The sequence below is a fragment of the Lissotriton helveticus genome, chromosome 6 (genome assembly GCF_964261635.1).
Source record: "Lissotriton helveticus chromosome 6, aLisHel1.1, whole genome shotgun sequence".
Lineage (NCBI taxonomy): Eukaryota > Metazoa > Chordata > Amphibia > Caudata > Salamandridae > Lissotriton > Lissotriton helveticus.
In genome coordinates this window covers 151,844,052-151,865,775 of record NC_136067.1, presented here as the reverse complement: position 1 = coordinate 151,865,775, position 21,724 = coordinate 151,844,052, and the positions used below count along the sequence as shown (strand labels likewise).

At 42.8% G+C, this 21,724-nt stretch overlaps 1 protein-coding gene across 4 annotated transcripts in view; it reads right to left on the bottom strand.

The window, feature by feature from the left end:
• Positions 1 to 21,724, bottom strand: part of CLIP4 (CAP-Gly domain containing linker protein family member 4) — a 370,258-nt gene that overhangs the window by 107,786 nt on the left and 240,748 nt on the right. For all 4 annotated transcript variants that reach the window (XM_078647520.1, XM_078647522.1, XM_078647519.1 and 1 more), the window contains exons 7-8: positions 17,754 to 17,990; positions 4,953 to 5,088 (exon numbers count right to left, since the gene is read on the bottom strand). In XM_078647520.1, coding sequence (XP_078503646.1) covers positions 4,953 to 5,088; positions 17,754 to 17,990 — 373 coding nt within the window. The remainder of the gene's footprint in view (positions 1 to 4,952; positions 5,089 to 17,753; positions 17,991 to 21,724) is intronic.

Here is a 21,724-nt window from a genome sequence, read left to right as displayed (position 1 = left end):
TTGAGGGGCTTTAAAGGGTTAACACTCTTGTATATCTCTGCTCTTTTAACTCTAGGGTTAGGATTTCTCTCAATCGCATTTTGATTTTTTAAAGAAATGTGATTTGCTGAATAAGAGCTCTAAATGTTTTTTCAGCCATCTTGGAACTCTCAAGTTGGATATGACGCAAGAGTTTTGATGTGAGAAAAAAACGTGAACAGCCATGGGGGTCACTCTCGGGGTGCCTGACCCTAGGGAACAGATAAGGGGTACCAGGAGTGTGGAAATATCAAGTCTCACACTAGACAAAAACTCCAAAACCCGCAAATAACTCAGGAGTCACAAAAGAATCAAGGGTTACAAGGGAAGCCAATTTAGGTGACGGAATCAATGGTCATTTTGTGGTTGACTTTCAAATCACTTGAGACTCAAGAGTTTAAGGAACCTCTGATCACATCTGACTATGAAGTTATATCCTGGAACAACAAAAAAAATCAAGACAAGCACTTTAACAAGTGTCAGACCACATGCAAAGAGCAGTTAATGTACTGACCCTTCCTGAGCATGCAGATGGCTGCGCACTCTGTGTGTGGGCTACAAGAATGGGGAGGACGCACGACCTGGTCACAGGAAGGGCCCCGCATCCAACACCCACAGCACACAGCCAAAATCTGTGAGCAGTGGGGGTAATTGAAGATATAGGGTATGAAGATATGGGGTATGAAGATATAGGGTATGAAGATATGGGGTATGATCAAGAGTACTGATCTGAGAAACAACACAATGTGCACAGCCATGGGGGGCACCCTCACGGATGCCTGGCCGCAGGGAGTGCTAAGGGGTACCCAGAGGGTACAAAACTCAGGTCTCACACTAGACAAAATCTCCAAAAGCAAAGAATCAAGGGTCACAATAGAAGCCATTTTAGGTAACTAAATCGGCGGCCATTTTGTTGTTGACTTTCAAATCACTTGAGACTCTGAGTTTCATAACTCTCAAATCACTTCTGACTCGAGAGTTATATCCGGGACAAAAAAAATAATAAATCAAGGCAAACACTTTAACCAGTGTCTGTCCACAAGCAAAGACCAGCCCTTGCACACAACCCATCTGAGAATGCCAAAGGCTGTGCACAGGAAAGGCCCTATAACCAACACCCACAGCACATAGCCGAAGGCCATGAGCAGCGGGGGTAATTTAAGATATGGGTTATGGAGGTCTGGCCCTGTGCCAACCCCTGCAAGGGTTGACTGGCAGCGGAAGGTCCACCACCAACACCCACTTATATGGGGGTTGGCTGACAGCAGTGGGACGTATGCAGCGGAGGTTGGAAATTAAGTACTTCATAAGAATAAAAAAAACCAATGAAATTCACTGGAGAAAAAACAGTTAAAAACTGACTTATGGTTCCGGTTCATACTCAACTAACCACAGAAGCTGGCCAGTTATAGTTACCAAATCACACAATGCACACCATGACCTGTGCCGACCACCATGCACAAACACCAAATTGAAAACAGTTTAGAAACAAACTAAAGAGAATAACATGGTAGTTGGTACACGTTAAGTTACTCAATAACTTTTAACTGTGGGTTTATTCTGTGAATCCATACTAATATTATAAAGAGAGAGCCCAAACCTTTGAGGCGGGTAATCTCAGTAACCACAGCACCAATCACAACACCCAATACAGCGTTGGAAAGGGCAGTTGCAGCAGAAGGACATAGGCTATGCAGACGGCCACCATATTTTTATTATTATTTATTTTTTTGCATAGTTTTATACAGCGCGAACTCGAACCGAACTGAATTGGGTATCAGAGCGCTTTACATAGCACCAGTTACGTTACATGAGGACACACATTCATTTTTGTTAGGCACGGGGAGATTAAGTGATTTGCCCAGAATCACAGGATGTTTGGCGTTGTTACCAAGACTCAAACCCAGATCCCCAGGTCCGAGGTCGAGCGCCTTAGCCGTTAGGCCAACTCCTCTATACATTTAAAAGGTAAAAGAACCGTGCCAGCAAAGTAGTCCCTTGTGGGCGTGTCTGCGTTGTGCTGTAGGCGTGGGCTGGGGGCTTGACTAATGCTGGGGGCGTGTGGTACGGCCATCACATCGTGGGCTGTGGGCGTGGGCTGGGGGCGTGACAAACGCTGGAGGCGTGTGTCCGTCCGTCATGCCATGTGAGTCGTACATACAAGCGCCAATTACGTTGCTGCACAGCATCAAGGCGCACTCTGGGGGCATGACACGCTGGGGGCGTGAGAAACGTTGGGGGCGTGTGTCCGGCCTTCATGCCATGTGAACGCAATTGCGCCGCATCAAGGGGCACGCTGGGGGCGTGTGCTACGTTCCGCCCTTCATGCCATGTGGGTCGTACATTAATCAGAAGATCGTCTGCTGTGGCCGTGTGCTGGGGGCGTGACAAACGCGTTCGCCTGGAGGCCTGGTAAGTAACGTTACTGCAGCCTCTCCTGCGCGCTGTTACTGAACTCTCTCATTCAACGAAATTACACGCGCCTGCTACCATCAACCAGGGATCTAGCTGGGCTCAGGCGGCGGATCAGTACACTAATTACACGCGCCTGATAACATCGACCAGGGCTGCAGCTGGGCCTCAAGCGGGGGAACACGCGCCTGCTAACATCAAACAGGCCTGCATCTGGGCCTCAAGCTGGGAACACGCAAATGAGCGTGTCTGCGGGGACAATTACAGCAGCCTCTCCTACTCGCTGTCACTCAACTCTCTCATTAAACGGATTTACCCGCGGCTGATAACTCTCTCATTCAACGACATTACACGCGCCTGCTAACATCAACCAGGGCTGTAGCCGGGCTCAGGCGGCGGATCACTACACCAATTACACACGCCTGCTAACATCAACCAGGGTGCAAGCTGGGCCTTCTCTGTCCCTATTCTAATGAAACAAAAAATGTTGTCTACCGCGAGATTTTAAAATAAATTGCCCTTGCCAAATACACACATTACACACATTCTATTTCATACCCGGACAACGTCGGGACGGGCTGCTAGTGCGATATATATTTGTGATGGATAGTGGGGTGGTGGGGATTTGCTTCCCGGCCATATCATGGATCAACAGTGTGTGCCTTTGCTCTCAGGCCGGCCAGGCGGCTATATGGCATGGCCAAATGATGGCACCTCCCACCAAAGGTCATAATCACAGGTTTGCGGGATCACGCACTCCGAAGTATTCATATACAATACCAAAAATTGCTCAGTTTCAAGTGTACAGAAGGGTACACTCTCTGATCCTTGAGTGTAAAATCAATAAGCGTAAGAAAGCGTTCCCCTACTGGGGTTCGTCCCCATCAGCACTGCCCAATGTCCCTCTCAGATGAGGGTTTAATTTGCAATAAATTCCAAATCTGAGAGGGACATATGGCAGTGCTGAAGGGGACGAACCCCAGTAGGGGAGCGCTTTCTTACGCCTCCCAGCAATTGCCATGCTGGGTCGTACATTAATCAGAAGATCGTCTGCTGTGGCCGTGTGCTGGGGGCGTGACAAACGCGTTCGCCTGGAAGCCTGGTAAGTAACGTTACTGCAGCCTCTCCTGCGCGCTGTTACTGAACTCTCTCATTCAACGAAATACCACGCGCTTGCTACCATCAACCAGGGCTCTAGGGGGAGGGGACATTTCTGGGCTCCCCTGGGGTTTATAGAGAAACCATTACGAACTAGTGTATCAGATGGTAGATCTCCTCCAGCACCCCACCACTCACCCCCTCTCCCACACATGAGAATCTTTCAGCTCTGTATCTAAACAGGGCATACATTGTGATCCCTCCATACACTCTAAAGACCTAAAGCCGCCTGGACCAATTTGCTCAGTCACTACCACCTCCAAGGATGGCTTCCACCAAACCTACTGAAGAAGCAGAGGTCTACACCTGCTCATGGAGCCGGTAAGAAAGACTGAACACTGAGCCAGGACACATACTTACAGTGGTCTTCTTACCAGGCCCGGGATCATGAGGGCTGGAAGCAACAATAGTGTCTTTCAAAGGGAAATGAAGATGCATTGTGACAGAACCATCAGGTTGGATAAACCCTCCTTTCGGATAATGACTACCTCGATATCCATAGTTCTGCTGGAGGCAGCCTCTGAAGATGAAGTTGAACAGGATGGTGCATACAGGAGGAGACTGTGCTCAGACTGACTTGGGGTGAACCTCACAAGATGGCGCAGTAATCTACCACCTCTGTATCCTGGCCCCAACTACAGACTATGCAAAGACGCTTACGTTTCTTTCCTCCATCTGATGAATGTTCAGCCATTATGATTTTTTTCAACTAGATTGTGCCACAACATATTCACAGATTGGTCTTCTAAATCTCACTGGCCTGGAATCAATAAACAGCTTAAAGAAGGGGGTGAAGAAACAGACATGTGTAATTTGTTGTAGGGCACTTTGAAGTGAAACACTTGTGCAAAACTTTCAGACAAAACTGAGGCAACACTGAATTACAGATATTTTAAAAAAAGTTGCTCGCAGTTCTGTGAGGACTACCTAAGACAATCACAGCACTGGTATGAGTTAGGAAAATAGGGTCACGCATTCTCTAACTTTTAGCCGCTCCATGTGTCTCAGGAGAAGGCAGCATTTCCTATTTTTTCTCTAACATACATTATTCACGTACTCCTCAGCCAAATATTAAATTGAATTGAGTTGATACAGTGAAGGATGAAATAGAGGTACCCTAACTTTTTAATTTGATCCTTTATTCGAGTATATTTTGAAGCCTTCAAGAGCACTGAAAATATGATCTATGAGGAATAACTACGACTGAATATGACATTATATCAAGGAAGACACACCTTCCTCAGGCAATCGAGAGAATGTAAGCATGTGCCCTTACTTAAGTAAAGATACAGTATAGAAACTTACAATTATCTATTGAATGCTACTGAGCCAGATGTTTAGTGCTGCAGAGATCAACAACTTACCGTATCGTGGTGGACAATTAAAATACTGGACTCCTCCAACACTCCCGTTGTTCTTTCCTTCTGGCTCATCCATCTCAATGCCAGCCCACTGCCCACTGGCAAAGTCTGCGGTTCCACAAAACCTTAATGTGCCAACCTAGAAGAGGAAATAGAGTTGAGGTGCTTGACAGATCAGATTACAAATATGAAGTTGGTATAATCGTGACTTAGATACTCTAAGACCAAGGGTGTTGATATTTTCCTGACAGAGGCCAGTACATCATAGTTGTGGGTGATGAAATAGCATCTGTCTAGTTAGAGAAGTCCAAGAAAAGGTTTAGTCCAGGTGTCTCTAACTAGTGGATGGCGAGCTACCAGACACCCTCAGAGTAGGTCACAGACTTGAGTTCATTTTTAAATAGGCACACTATCATATTTTCCTTTTAATGTTAAAGAGAAGAATGTGTTTATTTCACATTACTACCCTCAAGCTGAAGACAGCAGGGCCTGATAATGAGCAGTGCTCTGTCACATTTATGACCAGGCTGGGGCACAGAGGTGAACAACTGAAGCAGTGAGGCATAGAACTTTTAAAATTCCTTGTGTACTCAATATTGGAGCTGTGAACAAAATTAGGTTTCTGAATGCTTTTAAATGGGAGATAATTGAAATGAAAAGTTACCTTAATGATGAAGTTAGCTCTTCATTTTAATGTTCTCCTATTTCAAAGTGCTGCATTTACAAACAGCAGGCCTCTGACTCCCAATGGCCAGTAGACACTGTGCCATAAGTATAACTAAAAAGTACAACCATATATTTTAAATTAGAGAAATTTAAAGTGCAGAAAAATGTTCCATATTTTAACATTTTGCCAGAATATATCTCTGCACTTTAAATTTCTCCCATTTATAAAAAGATATTGCATGTTTGTGTTATACATGTAACAGTGCCACATATGGGGAAAGGCATGTCCAGTGCTGCAAGTACATATGACACAGGCTCTCAGTCACCCACACAAATATATCCCATTCACACGCACACATGTTCATACATTTCCAAAGACAACACTCTCACTGACATACCTGGCAGGCATGTCAAAGTGCCCCGAGTCAAAGTATTTTGTTCAAACCATAGTATCTGGCTCTGTGGACATTAGGCCTAAAGTCAATAAAGCTGGGCGTAGGGGAGTGTGGTAACAATGTGCAACTTGCTCACAATGATTTTCACTGATCAGAAGTAGCTCTCACTACAGGAAAGGTTGGAGACCCCTGCTTTAGACAACTGCTTTAGACTATGTGTAGTCCACATATGTTTAGGACTCCCACCTTGAGCTCTGCGCATATATATGGCAACATATCAAGTCCCACAGGAGTAATTGGTCGAGAGTATAAAAAATGAAACAATACTAAATGTAGGTCACAACATTTGTAGGTACAGCTATAGACATTTAAAGAACTATATGTTCCTCCCTTCAAGTGATCCTCTCATATGTAGGCTTTCACTTTTGTACAAGGAGTCCGCAGTTTTTCCAAGCTGTACTATCTGAAAATAAAACACTAACTCAGAGAAACATCGGGTTAAATGAATTCACTTCACACAATGCAGGTGCATAAAACATTCGCCTGGCTCTGTGCCATGCTAGAAATGTTAAATGTGAAACACCCCCATAAGTCCGCCTTCTCCCATCACATGAGAATGCCTCCGGCAGCTCTTGCGGAGCGAAAAAAGCTAGTGATGGCCCCAGCTTCTTGTCTTTGGAGCACAGCATGCGAGCAGCAGGGAGCGCTGCAGGGTTGCTCTACACAACCTTTTCACATCTAGCAGCGACTCACTGGAATGGATTATCACTAGACCTTCGGCTTACTGATGACCACCTGGTATTGAGGAAGAAATTGAAAACCCATCTGTTTCCTAGGATCTGATCAGTAACTTAGAGACCTTCTCGCAGTATTCCACTCCCACTTAGTTTGCGCTCTCCTTAGCGTAGTGATATCCATACAGATCAATGTTGCGCTGTATAAATAAATAAATAAATGACTAGGATGAACTTTCTAAGGAAAATGCACTTCTCCCTTGTGCCTGCTACAGATCTGTTCACCTCGTGAGCTACACTTTACCTTTTTTCATCTGTTGATTGTCACATTTCTGGCACTTTTGAAAACTGCAGCACACTTCAAAGCTCTCTGAGCAAAGCTGCTTCTTGGCACCGAAACAATAAAAATGTGAATCATTTTATCCCCCCAAAAATTATTTGGTGCAGAGGTAAAAAAAAATGCGAAAGCCAAGTTAACAAAAATATTAATAGTACCAGAAATCTCTATATTCTTTGCTGCATACTTTTAGCGACCCTTGCACATATCTTGTCTAGTAGGTCAGTTCTGAATATGAAAGTAAAACTGGGCCAGTGGACATAGGAAAGTGCATCCACTGCCAGCCTCAGAACAACTTGACTAGTTTAATTTATTTATACCCTAATGTAATTATGTAGTTCACATGTGACATATATAAAAGTGTGTGTGTTTTGGGTTTGTTATTACATGTATATATATTTTCATATCTCGTTTTATTACTTTTTGTATGCAATAAACAGTTAGGCTAGTGAGCACCTCCAAGAGAGGATTACATAGAAGAAGCATTACGTCAGTGGAATTTGCGGAGTATGCAGTCCATGCCCTCCAAACTTTATTATACTTCTCTGGCCACCCCCTCGTTTTGTACACCAAGGGCCTGATTATGAGTTTGGCAGGCGGGTTACTCCAACACAAATGTGACGGAAATCCCGTCCACCGTTTTACGAGTTCCATTATATCCAAAGGAACATAATGGAACTCGTAATACACCAGACGGGATATCCGTCACATTAAGTAACCCGTCCGCCAAACTCGTAATCAGGCCCCCAAAGGTTCTGCCTTGACGCAGTAGTCCATGCCTTGCGTCTATTCCTCTACTGAGGGGGCCAGTTTGGACAACCCATGTCTTACAATGTCTCTTTTGGCGATTGTGAATCCGATACAAACAATCTAGTGCTTCGACTGCCATCAATCCCAGGAACATTAATTTGGGTCTTGGTACAACCGGGCTGCCTACTACTAGTGGTAGAATAGTAATGATGCTGCACCAGTATCTCTGTATGATGGGGAAGTCCCATACTGTTTCGAAGAAAGTGCCTCTGGGTGATTTACATCTCAAACAGTGCGGGTCTAGGCTGAGCTTTATTTTACTCAATCGAAAGGGGCTATAGTACACTCTCTGTAGGTATCTTAGTTGGATAAGCCTCAGTCGCATGGAGACAGCCAGTATTCTGGGTGCCATCTTTGCCTCTATGCATTCTTGATCCTCCAGTGTGCCAACATCAAGTTCCCATCACTCTTTCAGTACCATCCTGGAGCCTGGGGTGTTGTTCACCAGCATGAGGTATGTGGTTGAAATTCATTTCCTAACCAGCCTAGTCCGCATAATATGTGCCTCTAAAGTACTGTACAGCGGGAGAGGCTCTGGGGTGGTGAGGGACGCCTCCAGTGCACGGCGTAATTGTAGGTAGCGATACATTTGTGACGTGTGCATCTTGTATGTATCTATAAGATCTTGTAAAGTGCAGATGTAGTTGCCCACCAAGACTTCCCAAGTTTGGAGATTCTAATATTATCCCAGGCACGAAAGCCTTCCAATTTTAGTTTATGCTGCAGCCAGGTCCCAGCCCATAGCAACGTTTCTGCTGTTGGCATGCCATGCTGTTTGATCCATCTTAGTGCCAGCATACAGGGTTACAGGGACTATAGAGCAAGTTGAACGTGCCATCTTCTTCCAAGGCCCGCAACTCAACAGCTATCACAAGGTCATCTCGGACTTCGTGTAGCCAGTCGTTAATGGCTAGTTCAATAGTACAGCTACATGTCAGCAATCCCCAGCTCCCGATAGTAAGAGGCCAGTACGCATGTGCAATAGGAAATGTGCAGCTGGCCCCTGGGTCCAGAGGAACTTTACTACTGCCTACTGCAAGGCTTGAAAGAATGTGGTATGCTGTAGAGAAAGTTTTGTAACATGTATAGTAAGAGTGGAAGACATATCATTTTGACCAGTGCCCTTTTGCCAACAATATTTAATGGGAGACTTTCTCATGCATCCGTGTCTCGCCGTGTCTGGGAGAGCAGGGGGCGACATTCAAGCCCTATGCCTATTGTTTGCAGAGTGTTATATGGATATCCAGATATATAAAGTGTTGATCCACCCACTGCAATGCAGTCCTTGCCCAAATGTCTTTGTGCACGCCAGTTAATGGAACATAAGTGGATTAAGTGCACTTAACAGCAAGGCCAGAGGCATCCGCATAGACCCCAGGCCTGTGCAGCAGCCTGAAAGGGAGGTCTCAAGGTGTCATCTGGGTACAGTGACACACAGTCTTCAGGGTAGTTGGGCCACCAGAAGTCACTAAGTTGTGAATTGCGCCAAATCCATCCCAGCAGCAGCTCTATGAAAGGGCGAAGAAAAGATACTACATGGGGCAACCTTGCCTCGTTCTTCGCTAGATATTATTGATTGGCGATAGTTCTCTATTTACTCTAACCCACGCCCAGAGTTTGGAGTATAAGACCGAAACATATCTACAAAAGCGAGCACTAAAGTTCATTCGCTCCAGCAGGTTGAACATGAATCGCTAGAGGACTGAATCAAAGACTTTTTAAAAGTCTGTTGACACTAGGGTTCTACGTTCCATGACTTTCGTCGTTAAAGCTAGGGATTCAGGTGTCTCAGGCTGTGGCGGGTGATTAGTTCAGGCATGAATCCCATTTTGATATGGGTGTATCAAATTCTTTATTATCTTTACTAGTCTATGTGCTAGTGCTTTTGCCAGGATTTTGGTCTCCATATTGTAATGAGTTGGGCCAATATAAATCCTATTTGTCTGGAGGTTTCTGAGGTTTGATAATGACTGAGATCGTGGACCCCTTGCAGGTCGTGAGGCAACTCGCCTCCTTTGAATGCTTCTCCATTCAAATCTAGTAGTGGAAGGCTCAGGCGTGAGGCATACTTCTTTAGGAATTTGGAAGGGGTAACAGTAAGGACCTGGAGTTTTTTCAGAGGGGACTGAATGTATGGCAATTCGGATTTCAACAGTTAGTGGTTCCCCACGACCGTGGCTATCTGACTAGTCTAGGTAATAGTAGATCTTTCACAATCGGATGTGTATGTTCTGCCGTGGACAATCGCTGTTCCACGTAAGGGCGAGTGTAATATGATGCAAATTCCTGGCCAATTAACTGAGGGTCTGTGAGAATGTAGCTCATATGGGAGGTGATGCTGGGGACAAAGCATATGATTTGCTCCCTAGTTGCCAACCAGTAGCTTCCCTGCCTTGTGCTCAACCTTGTATTACTTGTATTGTGTCACGTTGTAGGCCAATGAGGTTGTGATGAATTATTTCTGCCAAAATGACTGTCTTAGCATCTTAATTCTATGTCTCCTTTGAGTATGTGGGGGTCTCGTCAGTTCCCCTTCAGCCTTAGGTATCTCAGTTTTTAGTATAACTAGGTCATTATATCCTCTGCGTTTGGCCGCTGCATGGCATAGCCTGTGCTTGCAAGACTGCCTTCAATGCCGACCATAATATCGCTGGACTAGAAACCATGTCTTTGTTGTTGTCTAAGTATTCCACTACATGCTGTCTGAGGAAGTCAGTGAAAGCTTGTGGGAGAATTTGGGTATTTACCAGTGTGGCCGTGTCAGCTAAGGGTAGAAGAAGTAGTCTATCCTGGAGGAGTAAAATGTAAATTCTGCAGTGTGCAGGTGGAACAACCACCAAGCGTCAGTGAGGGCCAACGAACTAGCCAATGCGCTCAGTGTGGTGGAGTTATGGATGTGGGTGGAGTTAGTGTTGGCCTCTGGATCAATGACTGCGTTAAAGTCTCCCCCCACTATCACACGTTCTGAGGAGGATTGTAGCAGAGTGTTATTGAGTGCACGGAGTGTGTGGTCTATGAGTGTGGGGGAGCATAAACCAAGGCAATGATCTGAGGTGACCCTCCCATTTTCCCTCCAATTACTGTGAATCTGCTGTGAACATCGAAGTGTGTTTTCGAATCGTGCATGGTAAAGTTTTTGTGAAGAAGGACGGCGGACCCTCTGGTGCGTTTTGTGTATCAAACATAGAATACTCTAGTGTATCTGCCGTGGGAAAGGAAGGGGCATTTATTTCCCAGCAGGTGTGTTTCCTCTGGTAATAGTACCGGTGGTTGGTCTTGTCTGAGGTACTGGAAAACTGCCCCCCTCTTAATCTTGCTTTTTAAGCCATTGATGTTCAAGGACAGTATTTTAAAAGTGCCTTGTGGTGGCGTCATGTGGATCTGAACTGTGATGTGGTTTTAGGGAGATGCTCAAGCGCCTGCAGCCATAGTGTGAATATCAAGACAAGTGAACTAAACTACAAAAACCAACTTACACCCTCCCTACACTTCCCAATGTGAAGTATCATACATATGTGGTTCAACAATTCTTTCTGTTTTCTTATAATGTACAACTTTTCTATGTATTTTTCTATAAAACACATTGGTACTACCCCTCATCTACTACTTAACCCACATTTCCTAACATCAGAGAAACTTATGAATATAAAGGAGGTTTTGTGTTTTGTAATCAACTACTATCGATTTCATAAGTATTTATACCCTTTTGAACAAAATTAATTTGCTCAAATTGTATATAGACACACAGAGGACATTATTTTCCTACATTACTGGCAATACATTTTGCATGTCATTCATAAACTCGGCCTAGTTTGCAATCTCCACTTCAAGATAGCCACCGTCCCTACACATTGTCAGGTCAATGTTCTGTAAGACTTCTTGACATTTTAGGTAGAACAATGTATTCTTTAAATTCTATGGAATGGCACCATTGCTCACTAATGGAAAAAACTCACTTTCTTAGAAAAACACTGAACTCTATAATAATAAATACTTGCCAATCTCACTATGGGGTTGCATCTCCCCACCTATCATGGCTTCCTGAATCACTGCTTATGTATGAACAACTGATTACCTTTCCAGGAGACATTCTCAGTTGCTAACACACCGAGCACTACATACTACACTAAACTCCACCTCTCACACTTTCCTCGATTGTCAACGCAAATGCATGCTCATGGGCGATAAGAGACGGCAGACCACGTAGGAGCTTGCATGACCACAGCGGAGACTTTTCTGTTTCCAATTACCTACAAGGTAAGATGAGATAGGCTGACCCTGCATTCCCTTCTGGAATCCCATTACTATTTTATTTATGCCAAACTCCTCATGGTTAACCCAATTCCGTCCCCATTCCAGATTAAGTCGCACCATACAAAAGGAATAAAGCACTGCTAAGGTATGCTCTCATTAATGACAAGACTCGGACACCTTTTTACAACCCAACACAGGTATGAGATTAGTCAGGCAGTTCACTCAACATTAAAGAAATGACTACTCTTTGACTATATATCACCTATGTCTGTCACCACACTCTTTCTCATGAGGTTATAACAAGTGTTCTGCCACGGGATGCTGTACTATACAAGCATGTGTCTAGACCTTCCGTCCTTCAGGCAATAAACATCATATTATTCTCTGCACAACTGCATATATGTGCCTTCTTCCATGACATTTTGTCATGTGTATTTGTTTCACATAAAATTATTTAACCAAACCTAGGATGCAAAGGGTTACATTTACGCAGTAACTCAACATCACGTTGGCAGCTGTGGTCCGTGCAGGTAACCGCGGTGGGGCAGTGGAGCCGCGTCGAGGGAGATTTCGAAGGACGATGCAGAGCAAAAACTAATTATTTATTTAATTTTCTCTCTGGATCGTCCCTCGAATCCCCCCCCCCCCCCAACGCGGCTCTACCGCCCCACCGCTGTTACCTGCAGGGACCGCAGCTGCACATTGGTGAGGCATTGTGAATATTAGGAGGGGTGTTTTCCTGGGCAGAGCAAATGGTGGATGCGATCTGTCAGGTGGCAAACAGTGTTGTTCTCATGTCAATTTTTTTGTTGTGTGGTAATAAACTCACATTGTATCCATGCCCTGTAGTAACATATATGTGTCCAAAAAGCTGTGATATTACGTATTTTAGGATCAAACTTAGATTGCAATTAACTTTCAATGCCACAAATGTCTTAAATGGATTACCCCTGTTTCATCTGAATATTAAGATCTTGACTCCATGATGTCCCACTTTTGCCTACTCTCCTCCAACTGATCATCTAATAGAAACTTTGCAGAGGGGGTAGGAGGGTGCCTGTAATCAATGTAAAAAGGGAATAGAAACATTTGAAAAGCCCTTTGGCACCCAGCACTGATAAGAGTGAGCAGCAGCTGAGAAGAACTGTTTGCAGTCTGCATTTATTCATTAGACAGGGGGATTTAAACAGCAAACACTGGCTTATGGTGTCCTGGCCAGGTGAAGCGACCACCGGCAAAATCTAGGGGGGGAAACTTGGAAAACGGTTTGGCAGTCATGCCACGGATTATTTCAAGACTCTCTTAAACTACATCAGCTTCATGTCTGACATACTACTTGATTAGTATAGACTCACACCTTACATACTATCTTCATACAGCAAAAAATAGAGCATTTTTAAATGTGTCTGAGACTAACTACAGGGATAAAATTTAAGAAGACCTAAAAGTAAAGAAGACGTGGATACATTAAAAGAGAAGAGTTGACAATGAAAGGATTAATACGTGTTGTAAAAGAACACCATGTGCTGATCAACGACAGACCTAATTAAGCTTCTAAACACATACACCCTAAAATGTGGAATTTGAGTCATGAGAAACTCAGACTTTCACCATCACGCCTCACTTCACAGCAAGATTCTAAAAATGCACTTGTTCAAGAAATCTCTTGACTGAACATCCCTATTGCCTTCTCTGGTCAGGCCCCATGCTCTAGAAACAGGCTAATAAATGAAGCTCTGCATTGTAATGGGATATGTAGTCCAAAGTGTATTTCGGTTTGGAAAATAGACCAGCACACCAGCTGTGATGCCACGGAAGAATTTGATCATATAGTCATTCAAACAAACTGGACATTTTTGTGCGTGCACACATTTCAGTGCATGCCCGCAAACAGCATATCGTCTCCTCCAAACTTTGTGATTTAGTGGGGCTAGCAGCACGGCAGACCTTGCCACAGACCTTTGCCTGACGCACATCTCCTTTCACCCTGGGAATCCTCACTAGGTTCAGGAATTCTCTAGGGAAGGATGCAATGCAGACAGAAAACTGAAATATACCTTGCCTGACCCAAAACGAAGTCTATGCAGGTTATGAGCGGTGGTGTAAAACACAAGCCTACTGGACACTTTGGGGTTGGAATGCCATACTTTGTATTTCTCTGCACTACAGTTGTTACACAAACTCAAAGAAATATACTACATGCTCATGAATTTGGGGGTATGCAGTGGCTGCATCCATGGGTAAGCCCCAGCTTAACCAATGAAAGCTAAAGTAGCAAGATTACGCCCACTGCTGTAGTATTCGTGGAAGCCAAGTCAGCAAATGCACTTCTGCCTGGCAAGACCATCTGCACCAAGACAACTTTCATGAATCGGATCTTGTGTGCAGAGAAATATTACCACAACTGAGAGGATAAAAAAAAGCTTCCAAACTTGAACTATCATGAAAGCATTTCCCATGTTTTGTTTGTATGTCCAGGTTATACATCCCCTCGTCATACTTGGCTCGCACCTGTATGCAGACTAATAGGAGTGTGTACCCACCAGGAAGCCCTCCCTATTCTGAGATCGGATCCCCGCCCAGTAATAGCCACTTCCATCTCCAAATTCCTGGGTGCTATGTGGGGGCTTCGTAGCAACGCTCTTTGCCACTATGTTACTTGATTCTATCTAAGTGTACTGTTACTTTGCACATTTTTTAAAATTGTCATTTTGATAATAGCCTGATATAATGGCACCTTCTCTTATTACAATCAATTGTGTACAGTTTTACACTTTTTAGACAACTGATGAATTTAATCACGAATTTGTTTTTCCCTTTTATATACAACTAGCAGCCCGTCCCGATGTTGTCGGGTATGAAATGGAGGCCCACATGCATCAAGCATTTTTGTAGTCGCAAACGGTGCGATTCCTTAAAATCGGCCGTTTGCGAATGCAAAAGTGCTTTTTGGGATGCATGAAGCAATTTTAGAATTCGTAACATTTTTGCGAGTTCTAAAATTGCGGGTGCTTTTAAGAAGTCGCAGATGTGCGATTTCTTAAAAGCAATGCATCATTAGTTTTACAAGTGCAAATTCGCAATTAGGGTGCCAAATTTACCGAGTGGTTGAACCACTCGGTAAATTTGGAAAAAGTGTTTAAAATGCATCAATTGTTTTTTTTTCAACATTCATGTTTCACACACACATGTCCTTAGGACATGTGTGTGTGAAACATGATGCGAAAAATACATTTCAGGGGTGCATGGGGGGTCCTTTGGACTCCCCCCTGCACCCATGAAATTTTCAAAGTGCCACTCGCAATTTGCTGATGCCTTCCTATTCACTCCTATGGGCCTTTTGGCCCATAGGAATCAATGGGAATTGCGAAAAGTAACTAAAGAATTCGGTATTCATTTGGGATTCGGTAAAAATTGCGATTTTTACCGAATCACAAATGAATACCGAAAATAATGATGCATAGCATTTTGCACTTCTTAATTTGCGAATCCTTATTTTTCGCAAATTAGGAAGTGCAAAATGTAACAATGATGCATGTGGGCCAGAATGTGTGTAATGTGTGTATTCAGATACGGTCATTCGCGTGTTCCCCCGCTTGAGGCCCAGCTGCAGCCCTGGTTGATGTTAGCAGGTGCGTTTCTCCCCCCTTGAGGCCCAGCTGCAGCCCTGGTTCATGTTAGCAGGTGCATGTAATTAGTGTAGTGATCCGCCACCAGGGCCCGGCTACAGCCCTGGCTGATGTTAGCAGGTGCGTGTCATTTGGTTTAATGTGATAGTTCAGTAACAGTGCGCATGAGAGGCTGCAGTAATTGTCCCTGCAGACACTCTCAGTCGTGTTTGCCCCCGCTTGAGGGCCAGCGGCGACCGTCTAACAATTAGAATTGTGTGAGTCTTGAATAATTGTTTCCCGCTGTTCTTATTTTTTTTATGACCCACACCGACGCTCTTCGGCCCGAGTGCTTTTTAGACGCACCCAGGCCAAGCCACACACTGCGTTCGGCCCTTTCAGACGCACCCAGGCCAAGGCACACACTACATTCGGCACCCCCAGTATGTGTGAGACAACGGGCAGTCCCCCAAGGGAGTCTTACGAATGGTTACTTTCCAAGCTTCGAGGTGAACGCCTTTGTAACGCCCCCAGCACACGGCCACAGCAAACGATCTGATTAATGTACAACCCAGATGGCATGAAGTGAGGAACGTAGCACACGCCCCCAGCGTTTGTCACGCCCGCAGCATGCCCCTTGATGCGGGGCAATTGCGTAATTGGCACTTCACATGGCATGAAGGGGGGACACACACCCACAGCGTGGACACGCGCCCACAGCGTTTGTCACGGCCCCAGCGTGTCACGGCCTCAGCGTGTCACGCCCCCAGCACACGCCCAAGGCAGAACGCAGACACGCCCACAAGGGACTACTTTGCTGGCACGGTTCTTTTACCTTTTAAATGTATATGGTGGCCATCTGCATAGCCTATGTCCTTCTGCTGCAACTGCCCTTTCCAACGCTGTATTGGGTGTTGTGATTGGTGTTGTGGTTACTGAGATTACCCGCCTCAAAGGTTTGGGCTCTCTCTTTATAATATTAGTATGGATATGGATATGGATGGATATATATATATATATATATATATATATATATATATATATATATACACATATTGATACCCCTCGGTTCCTCTTCGGCAGAATTTGCAGCGCTCTCTCGCCGGTTCGTAAATCCCAGCGGCAGAACCACGCCGCATTTAAATCCACAACCAATTCCCCCAGCTGGGAGAAAAACGGGACGAACTCGCGTTTGTCTTCACTTATGTGCTTTTTTATTTAATCCTCACAGCATGGAGTTTCTCAAGCAGGCAGGCACAAATCTACGCATTTCGGGATAGCATATCCCTTGTTCACGATCAATTTGGCTCCAGGCTCTCAGTCTCAATATAGTGAGTCACATTATTACATAATTTCCTGTTTGATGTTATTTTGGCCCTCGGCCTTCTGGATGATGTAGTTTTTTGCAATTTGTATCTATACATTTTTTTATCCGTCTGCATAGCCTATGTCCTTCTGCTGCAACTGCCCTTTCCACCGTTGTATTGGGTGTTGTGATTGGTGCTGTGGTTACTGAGATTACCCGCCTCAAAGGTTTGGGCTCTCTCTTTATAATATTAGTATGGATATTTGTAATGATGTATGTACTTTTATCTCTTGACTCGCCCCATCGGTGAATTTCTTAAGTATGTTTTATTTATTATATGTATTTTAAATTGGCTGTACTTTTATGGCCCTGGTGGCCGAAATAAAGTGATTTGAACTGAAGTGATTTTGTGTTAGGGAAATTTAAGAGCAAGTAACTATTTATACATGACACCAATCTACAAAACTAATTTTACCACCTATGGCCTATCCTCCTGAGGGACAATATGAAGTACTGCATGCGCTTAAGCCCGTTATTAAACACATTTTAAATAATACCAAAAGACGTTGACATACTTTTTCGTTTTTTGACAAAATATGTAACCCACATTGGTCAAATCCACAGAATAAATAATGCACAAAACATTACACAACACAAATGGGTTCGTCCGGACATTTCAGTTTATTTACTGTACCTTCTGCCCAGCAATGACTACCCGGTCGCCCAAGTTAAGACCAAGTGAGTGAAGCATGTCCTCGGCAGAAAGATAATCATAATCCTGTAGAAGGACCTTTGAAAAGTTACACGCCATGGGCAAGGCATCCAACAGCATCTGCTTGAGCTCCTTCGCAGTGGCCGCCGCGTCCGCCATCTCCAGAGGCATATCTACCGGATCGGGCACCACATCGGCTGGGATCTGTCCTTTGTCATCCTAGGCAAAAACATCAAGAGAGATGTCAATTACAAAACCAGGTGACTCCCAAATCTTGGATCACAGGATGCCTAGAATATTCCCATATGTTAGAGCAGATTTAATGAAATTGAAATATATTGAAACCAGTGCACAGCCACAGCTTTAAAAAAAATACATTCTTTTAGCTATTGCAACATCTATGATGAACACATGATCAAAACAATCAGCAGTACATCTGAGCTCTGGAAATCCAAATAGGTAAAAGTCCACTTAGGCAGTCCTGTTTTAAGACCACCACCACCACCACTAGACATGGGCGTTGGGGGACCGAGGCAGCCAGGCGGAGATGAACTAGTCATGTGCCTTTGGCAATACATTTGCTGCTGTACATTCAAACTTCCAGTAAATCACTCTTCTTTGGAACTGCCCCAAGAGATGTTGCTGATACTTAAAACTTTACAGCTCTCTCCTGTGGGCACCAGATGGTCCAGAACAACTCCAAAGACCAGTGCAAACTATAGGAAGTAATGGGCAAGATCAGCGCCGGATTTAGACTTGATAAGGCCCTAAGCTATTTGAAATATGGGCCCTTTATAAGTCCAGATATTCTATGTGACTATGTCAGTGACAAATATGATTTTCGGATACCTAGAGGGTTAAACTGAAATACAATTAAGAAGTATATTGATAGTGAAATAATAAATCTTTAACTTAAAATCATTTTTATTCATAACAAACTTAAAAATGCAAACTCTGGTAAAAAGAAACAACATTCTTTTAAAAGGCACAATTTACAAAGGCTTATTATCTAATCTCTTGAAACATGTTATAAGGATTAAGGAATTATATTAAACTAAAGTATTTTCTTTCTTGCCTTTGTCAGAGCAAAGTCACTGATGACATCATCAAATGATAAACTGCGTAGTTTGTCACTTTCTATGCACATGAGACTGAGGGAACATAATTTATCTTGAGTCATTGTTGTTCTAAATTCATTTTTTATCCTCTTCAGCTGAGAAAAAGATCTTTCTCCAGAGCAATTTGCAACCATCATACTAAGAAACAATCTCAAAATTGCTTCTTCATTAGGGAATGCTGATTGGACACGATTGTTAAATATTACCCTATTCAGATCCTGATGTGTCAGACTATCTTGTTCCGCTGAACCATGGGTTTGACTATGTCTAACATATTGATGAAAATGCTTGACTTCTCCTACAAGATTCATGTCCACATCTTCAGGATATGTTTGGCATAAAGCACTAACTCCTTCATGAATCTCTTCTTCTGTAGCTTCTAGTTTTGTTAAGAATGAAAACTTTTTTCCAGCATCATTGTATATTGAGGCCCTCTGTGCCAGACTTGACTCTAATGCATCCATCACAGGTATAAATGTTTTGATTCTGAACTTGTCTCTTGGCTCAAGGTTCTCTAAAGCATCATCTTCATCATCATTGATATGCCTTCTTCTATATCTTCTTTTCTTGTTATCCACATCGGGAAATTTTTTATTTGCTTCTTCTTCAAAACGATCGAAAAGATCCCTGGAACCTTTAACAAAATCCGAAAGTGAAGCATGCAATTTCCTACATACATCTAGACTAATTTGGGGGTCTTGCCGTGATTGACTAGTCTTGTGACATTCATCCAGCAAGTAACTCCACGAATATAACAATACCATAAATTCAAACTCCTCTATTTTATTAAAAATGTTTATGGCTTGATTTCTGGTTTCGCCTTTCTCTGTAGTATCAATATGCAGCTGATGCAATGCAGAAATTATTCCATCATAACTATCAAGTATTGCACTTTTGTCCATTGAATGTGCTTCCCATCTAGTCTTTGACAAAGACTTTGGAACTTTTGAATCATCTTTGAAGAATGACAACAGTACTGCCCATCTATGTGTAGATGATGAAAAGAAATTATATATTTCTTGAACAATTCCAAAAAAGTTCACTGCATCTAAACAACAGTCAACTGCTGCTCTACCAACAAGAGTCAGGGAATGACCAGCACATGGAATATACATAGCATACTTGTTAATCTTCAATATTATTTCTTGCATACCCTTGTATTTGCCAGACATATTAGCAGCATTATCATATGACTGGCCTCGACACTTACTAAAATCTATTTTGCACTCATGTGTAAGGTAGTTGTGCACCATCTTAGCCATACTTTCCCCTGTGTGACTACCCATCTCTAGGAAAGTTAGAAAACGTTCAATAGGGAGCCCATCATCTGGTGAAACATACCTCACAATAACAGTGAGCTGATCAATATGGGACCGGTCTGGAGTGGAATCTACAGAAAACTGAAGTACCCTGCAGTTCTTAAATCATCCAAGATTGAGTATCTTACTTTATGTGCCATAATGTGGATAAATTCATCACATATTGTTTTAGAATGATAAGATGTGACACCTGATCCTCTATTCCCAAATGTTTTTATATGGCTTGCTAGAAAAGGATCAAATTTTGCTATAAGTTCGAGTAATCCAAGGAAATTGCCATTGTGAGGAGAACCAAATGTTTCCTTATCTCCTCTGAAAGGTAAACCACGCTCTGCCATAGTAATTATGACTGCCACAACTCGTTCAAGAACATTTTTCCAGTACTGCCGTTTATTATTTATCTGTTCTACTAGTTGGCAGTCAATTGTTGAGCCACGTTTTCTTGTAAGATATGTTACTGAAGCAGAGTTTTCATGACTTTGAACTAAATAGGTGTTGCGCCAATTACAAAATCCATCGGATGATAATGGTGTAGAAGAATTTGAAAAGAGTTTACACACGAAATAGTATACATGACCAGTTGCTGGCGAATAGCCCGTTTGGGATAGAACAAGCTTTTCGAGCAATATCTGTCTTGACTTGCAAAAAGCTTCTTTGATTTTTCAAATGAGCCATTTGAGTGCTGACATTCTGACGGACCTTTTTCTACCCAGTATAAAATCTCATCTTTACTTAAATCACCCCATACCCCAACATCATTCTGTTTGTTTTTTGATGCTGAATCTTCTGTGCTTGTACTACTCTCTGGTTTATAAATCTTAATATTTGTTGCTTCATTCGTTGAAGTAGATTCTATACAACTAGATGTACCATGCTCTGTATCAGGAATAGGGTGAATATCCCGTGACTGACTCACTGTGGTAGAGGCTTTTGGTTCATCAGGCCCCATATCTATCTTCTTCTTTGTTAAGAAACTATCTAATTTTGTTAACTTGCTAAGCTCTTCTTCAGCTCTCTGCTTCTTTTTCCTATTTTGAGCTCCACTTTTATAACTTCTGGTTGACATCTTGCAAACTGTGGGCAGAATATTTAATATAACTATAAACATACTAAATTTAAAAGTAATATAATGCATGACATTTTTTTTTTATTGAAAATTTCCTGTGATATTACCACTACTTACCAGCAAGCGATATTTTTATAATAAATAAACATGCAAAGAGAAAATTAACAATATCCTCTCAAGTTTTAATATTAGTTTAATTAATTAAATTAACGAAGAAAAAAACAATTAACATATACATTTATACTTAATTTAATACAATCAAAACAAAATAATATGTATTTTTTAATGTGCAGTTCGTTCAAATATATATTTAATAATAACAAATTGTAAGTTTATATATTAAACTTACAATTTGTTATTATACTGATAAAAAAACGTTAAAAATATATATGCTATATAAGAGCAGGCAAGCACTTTGGATTTACCCAGGCAGACTCACAAGAAAGGGTC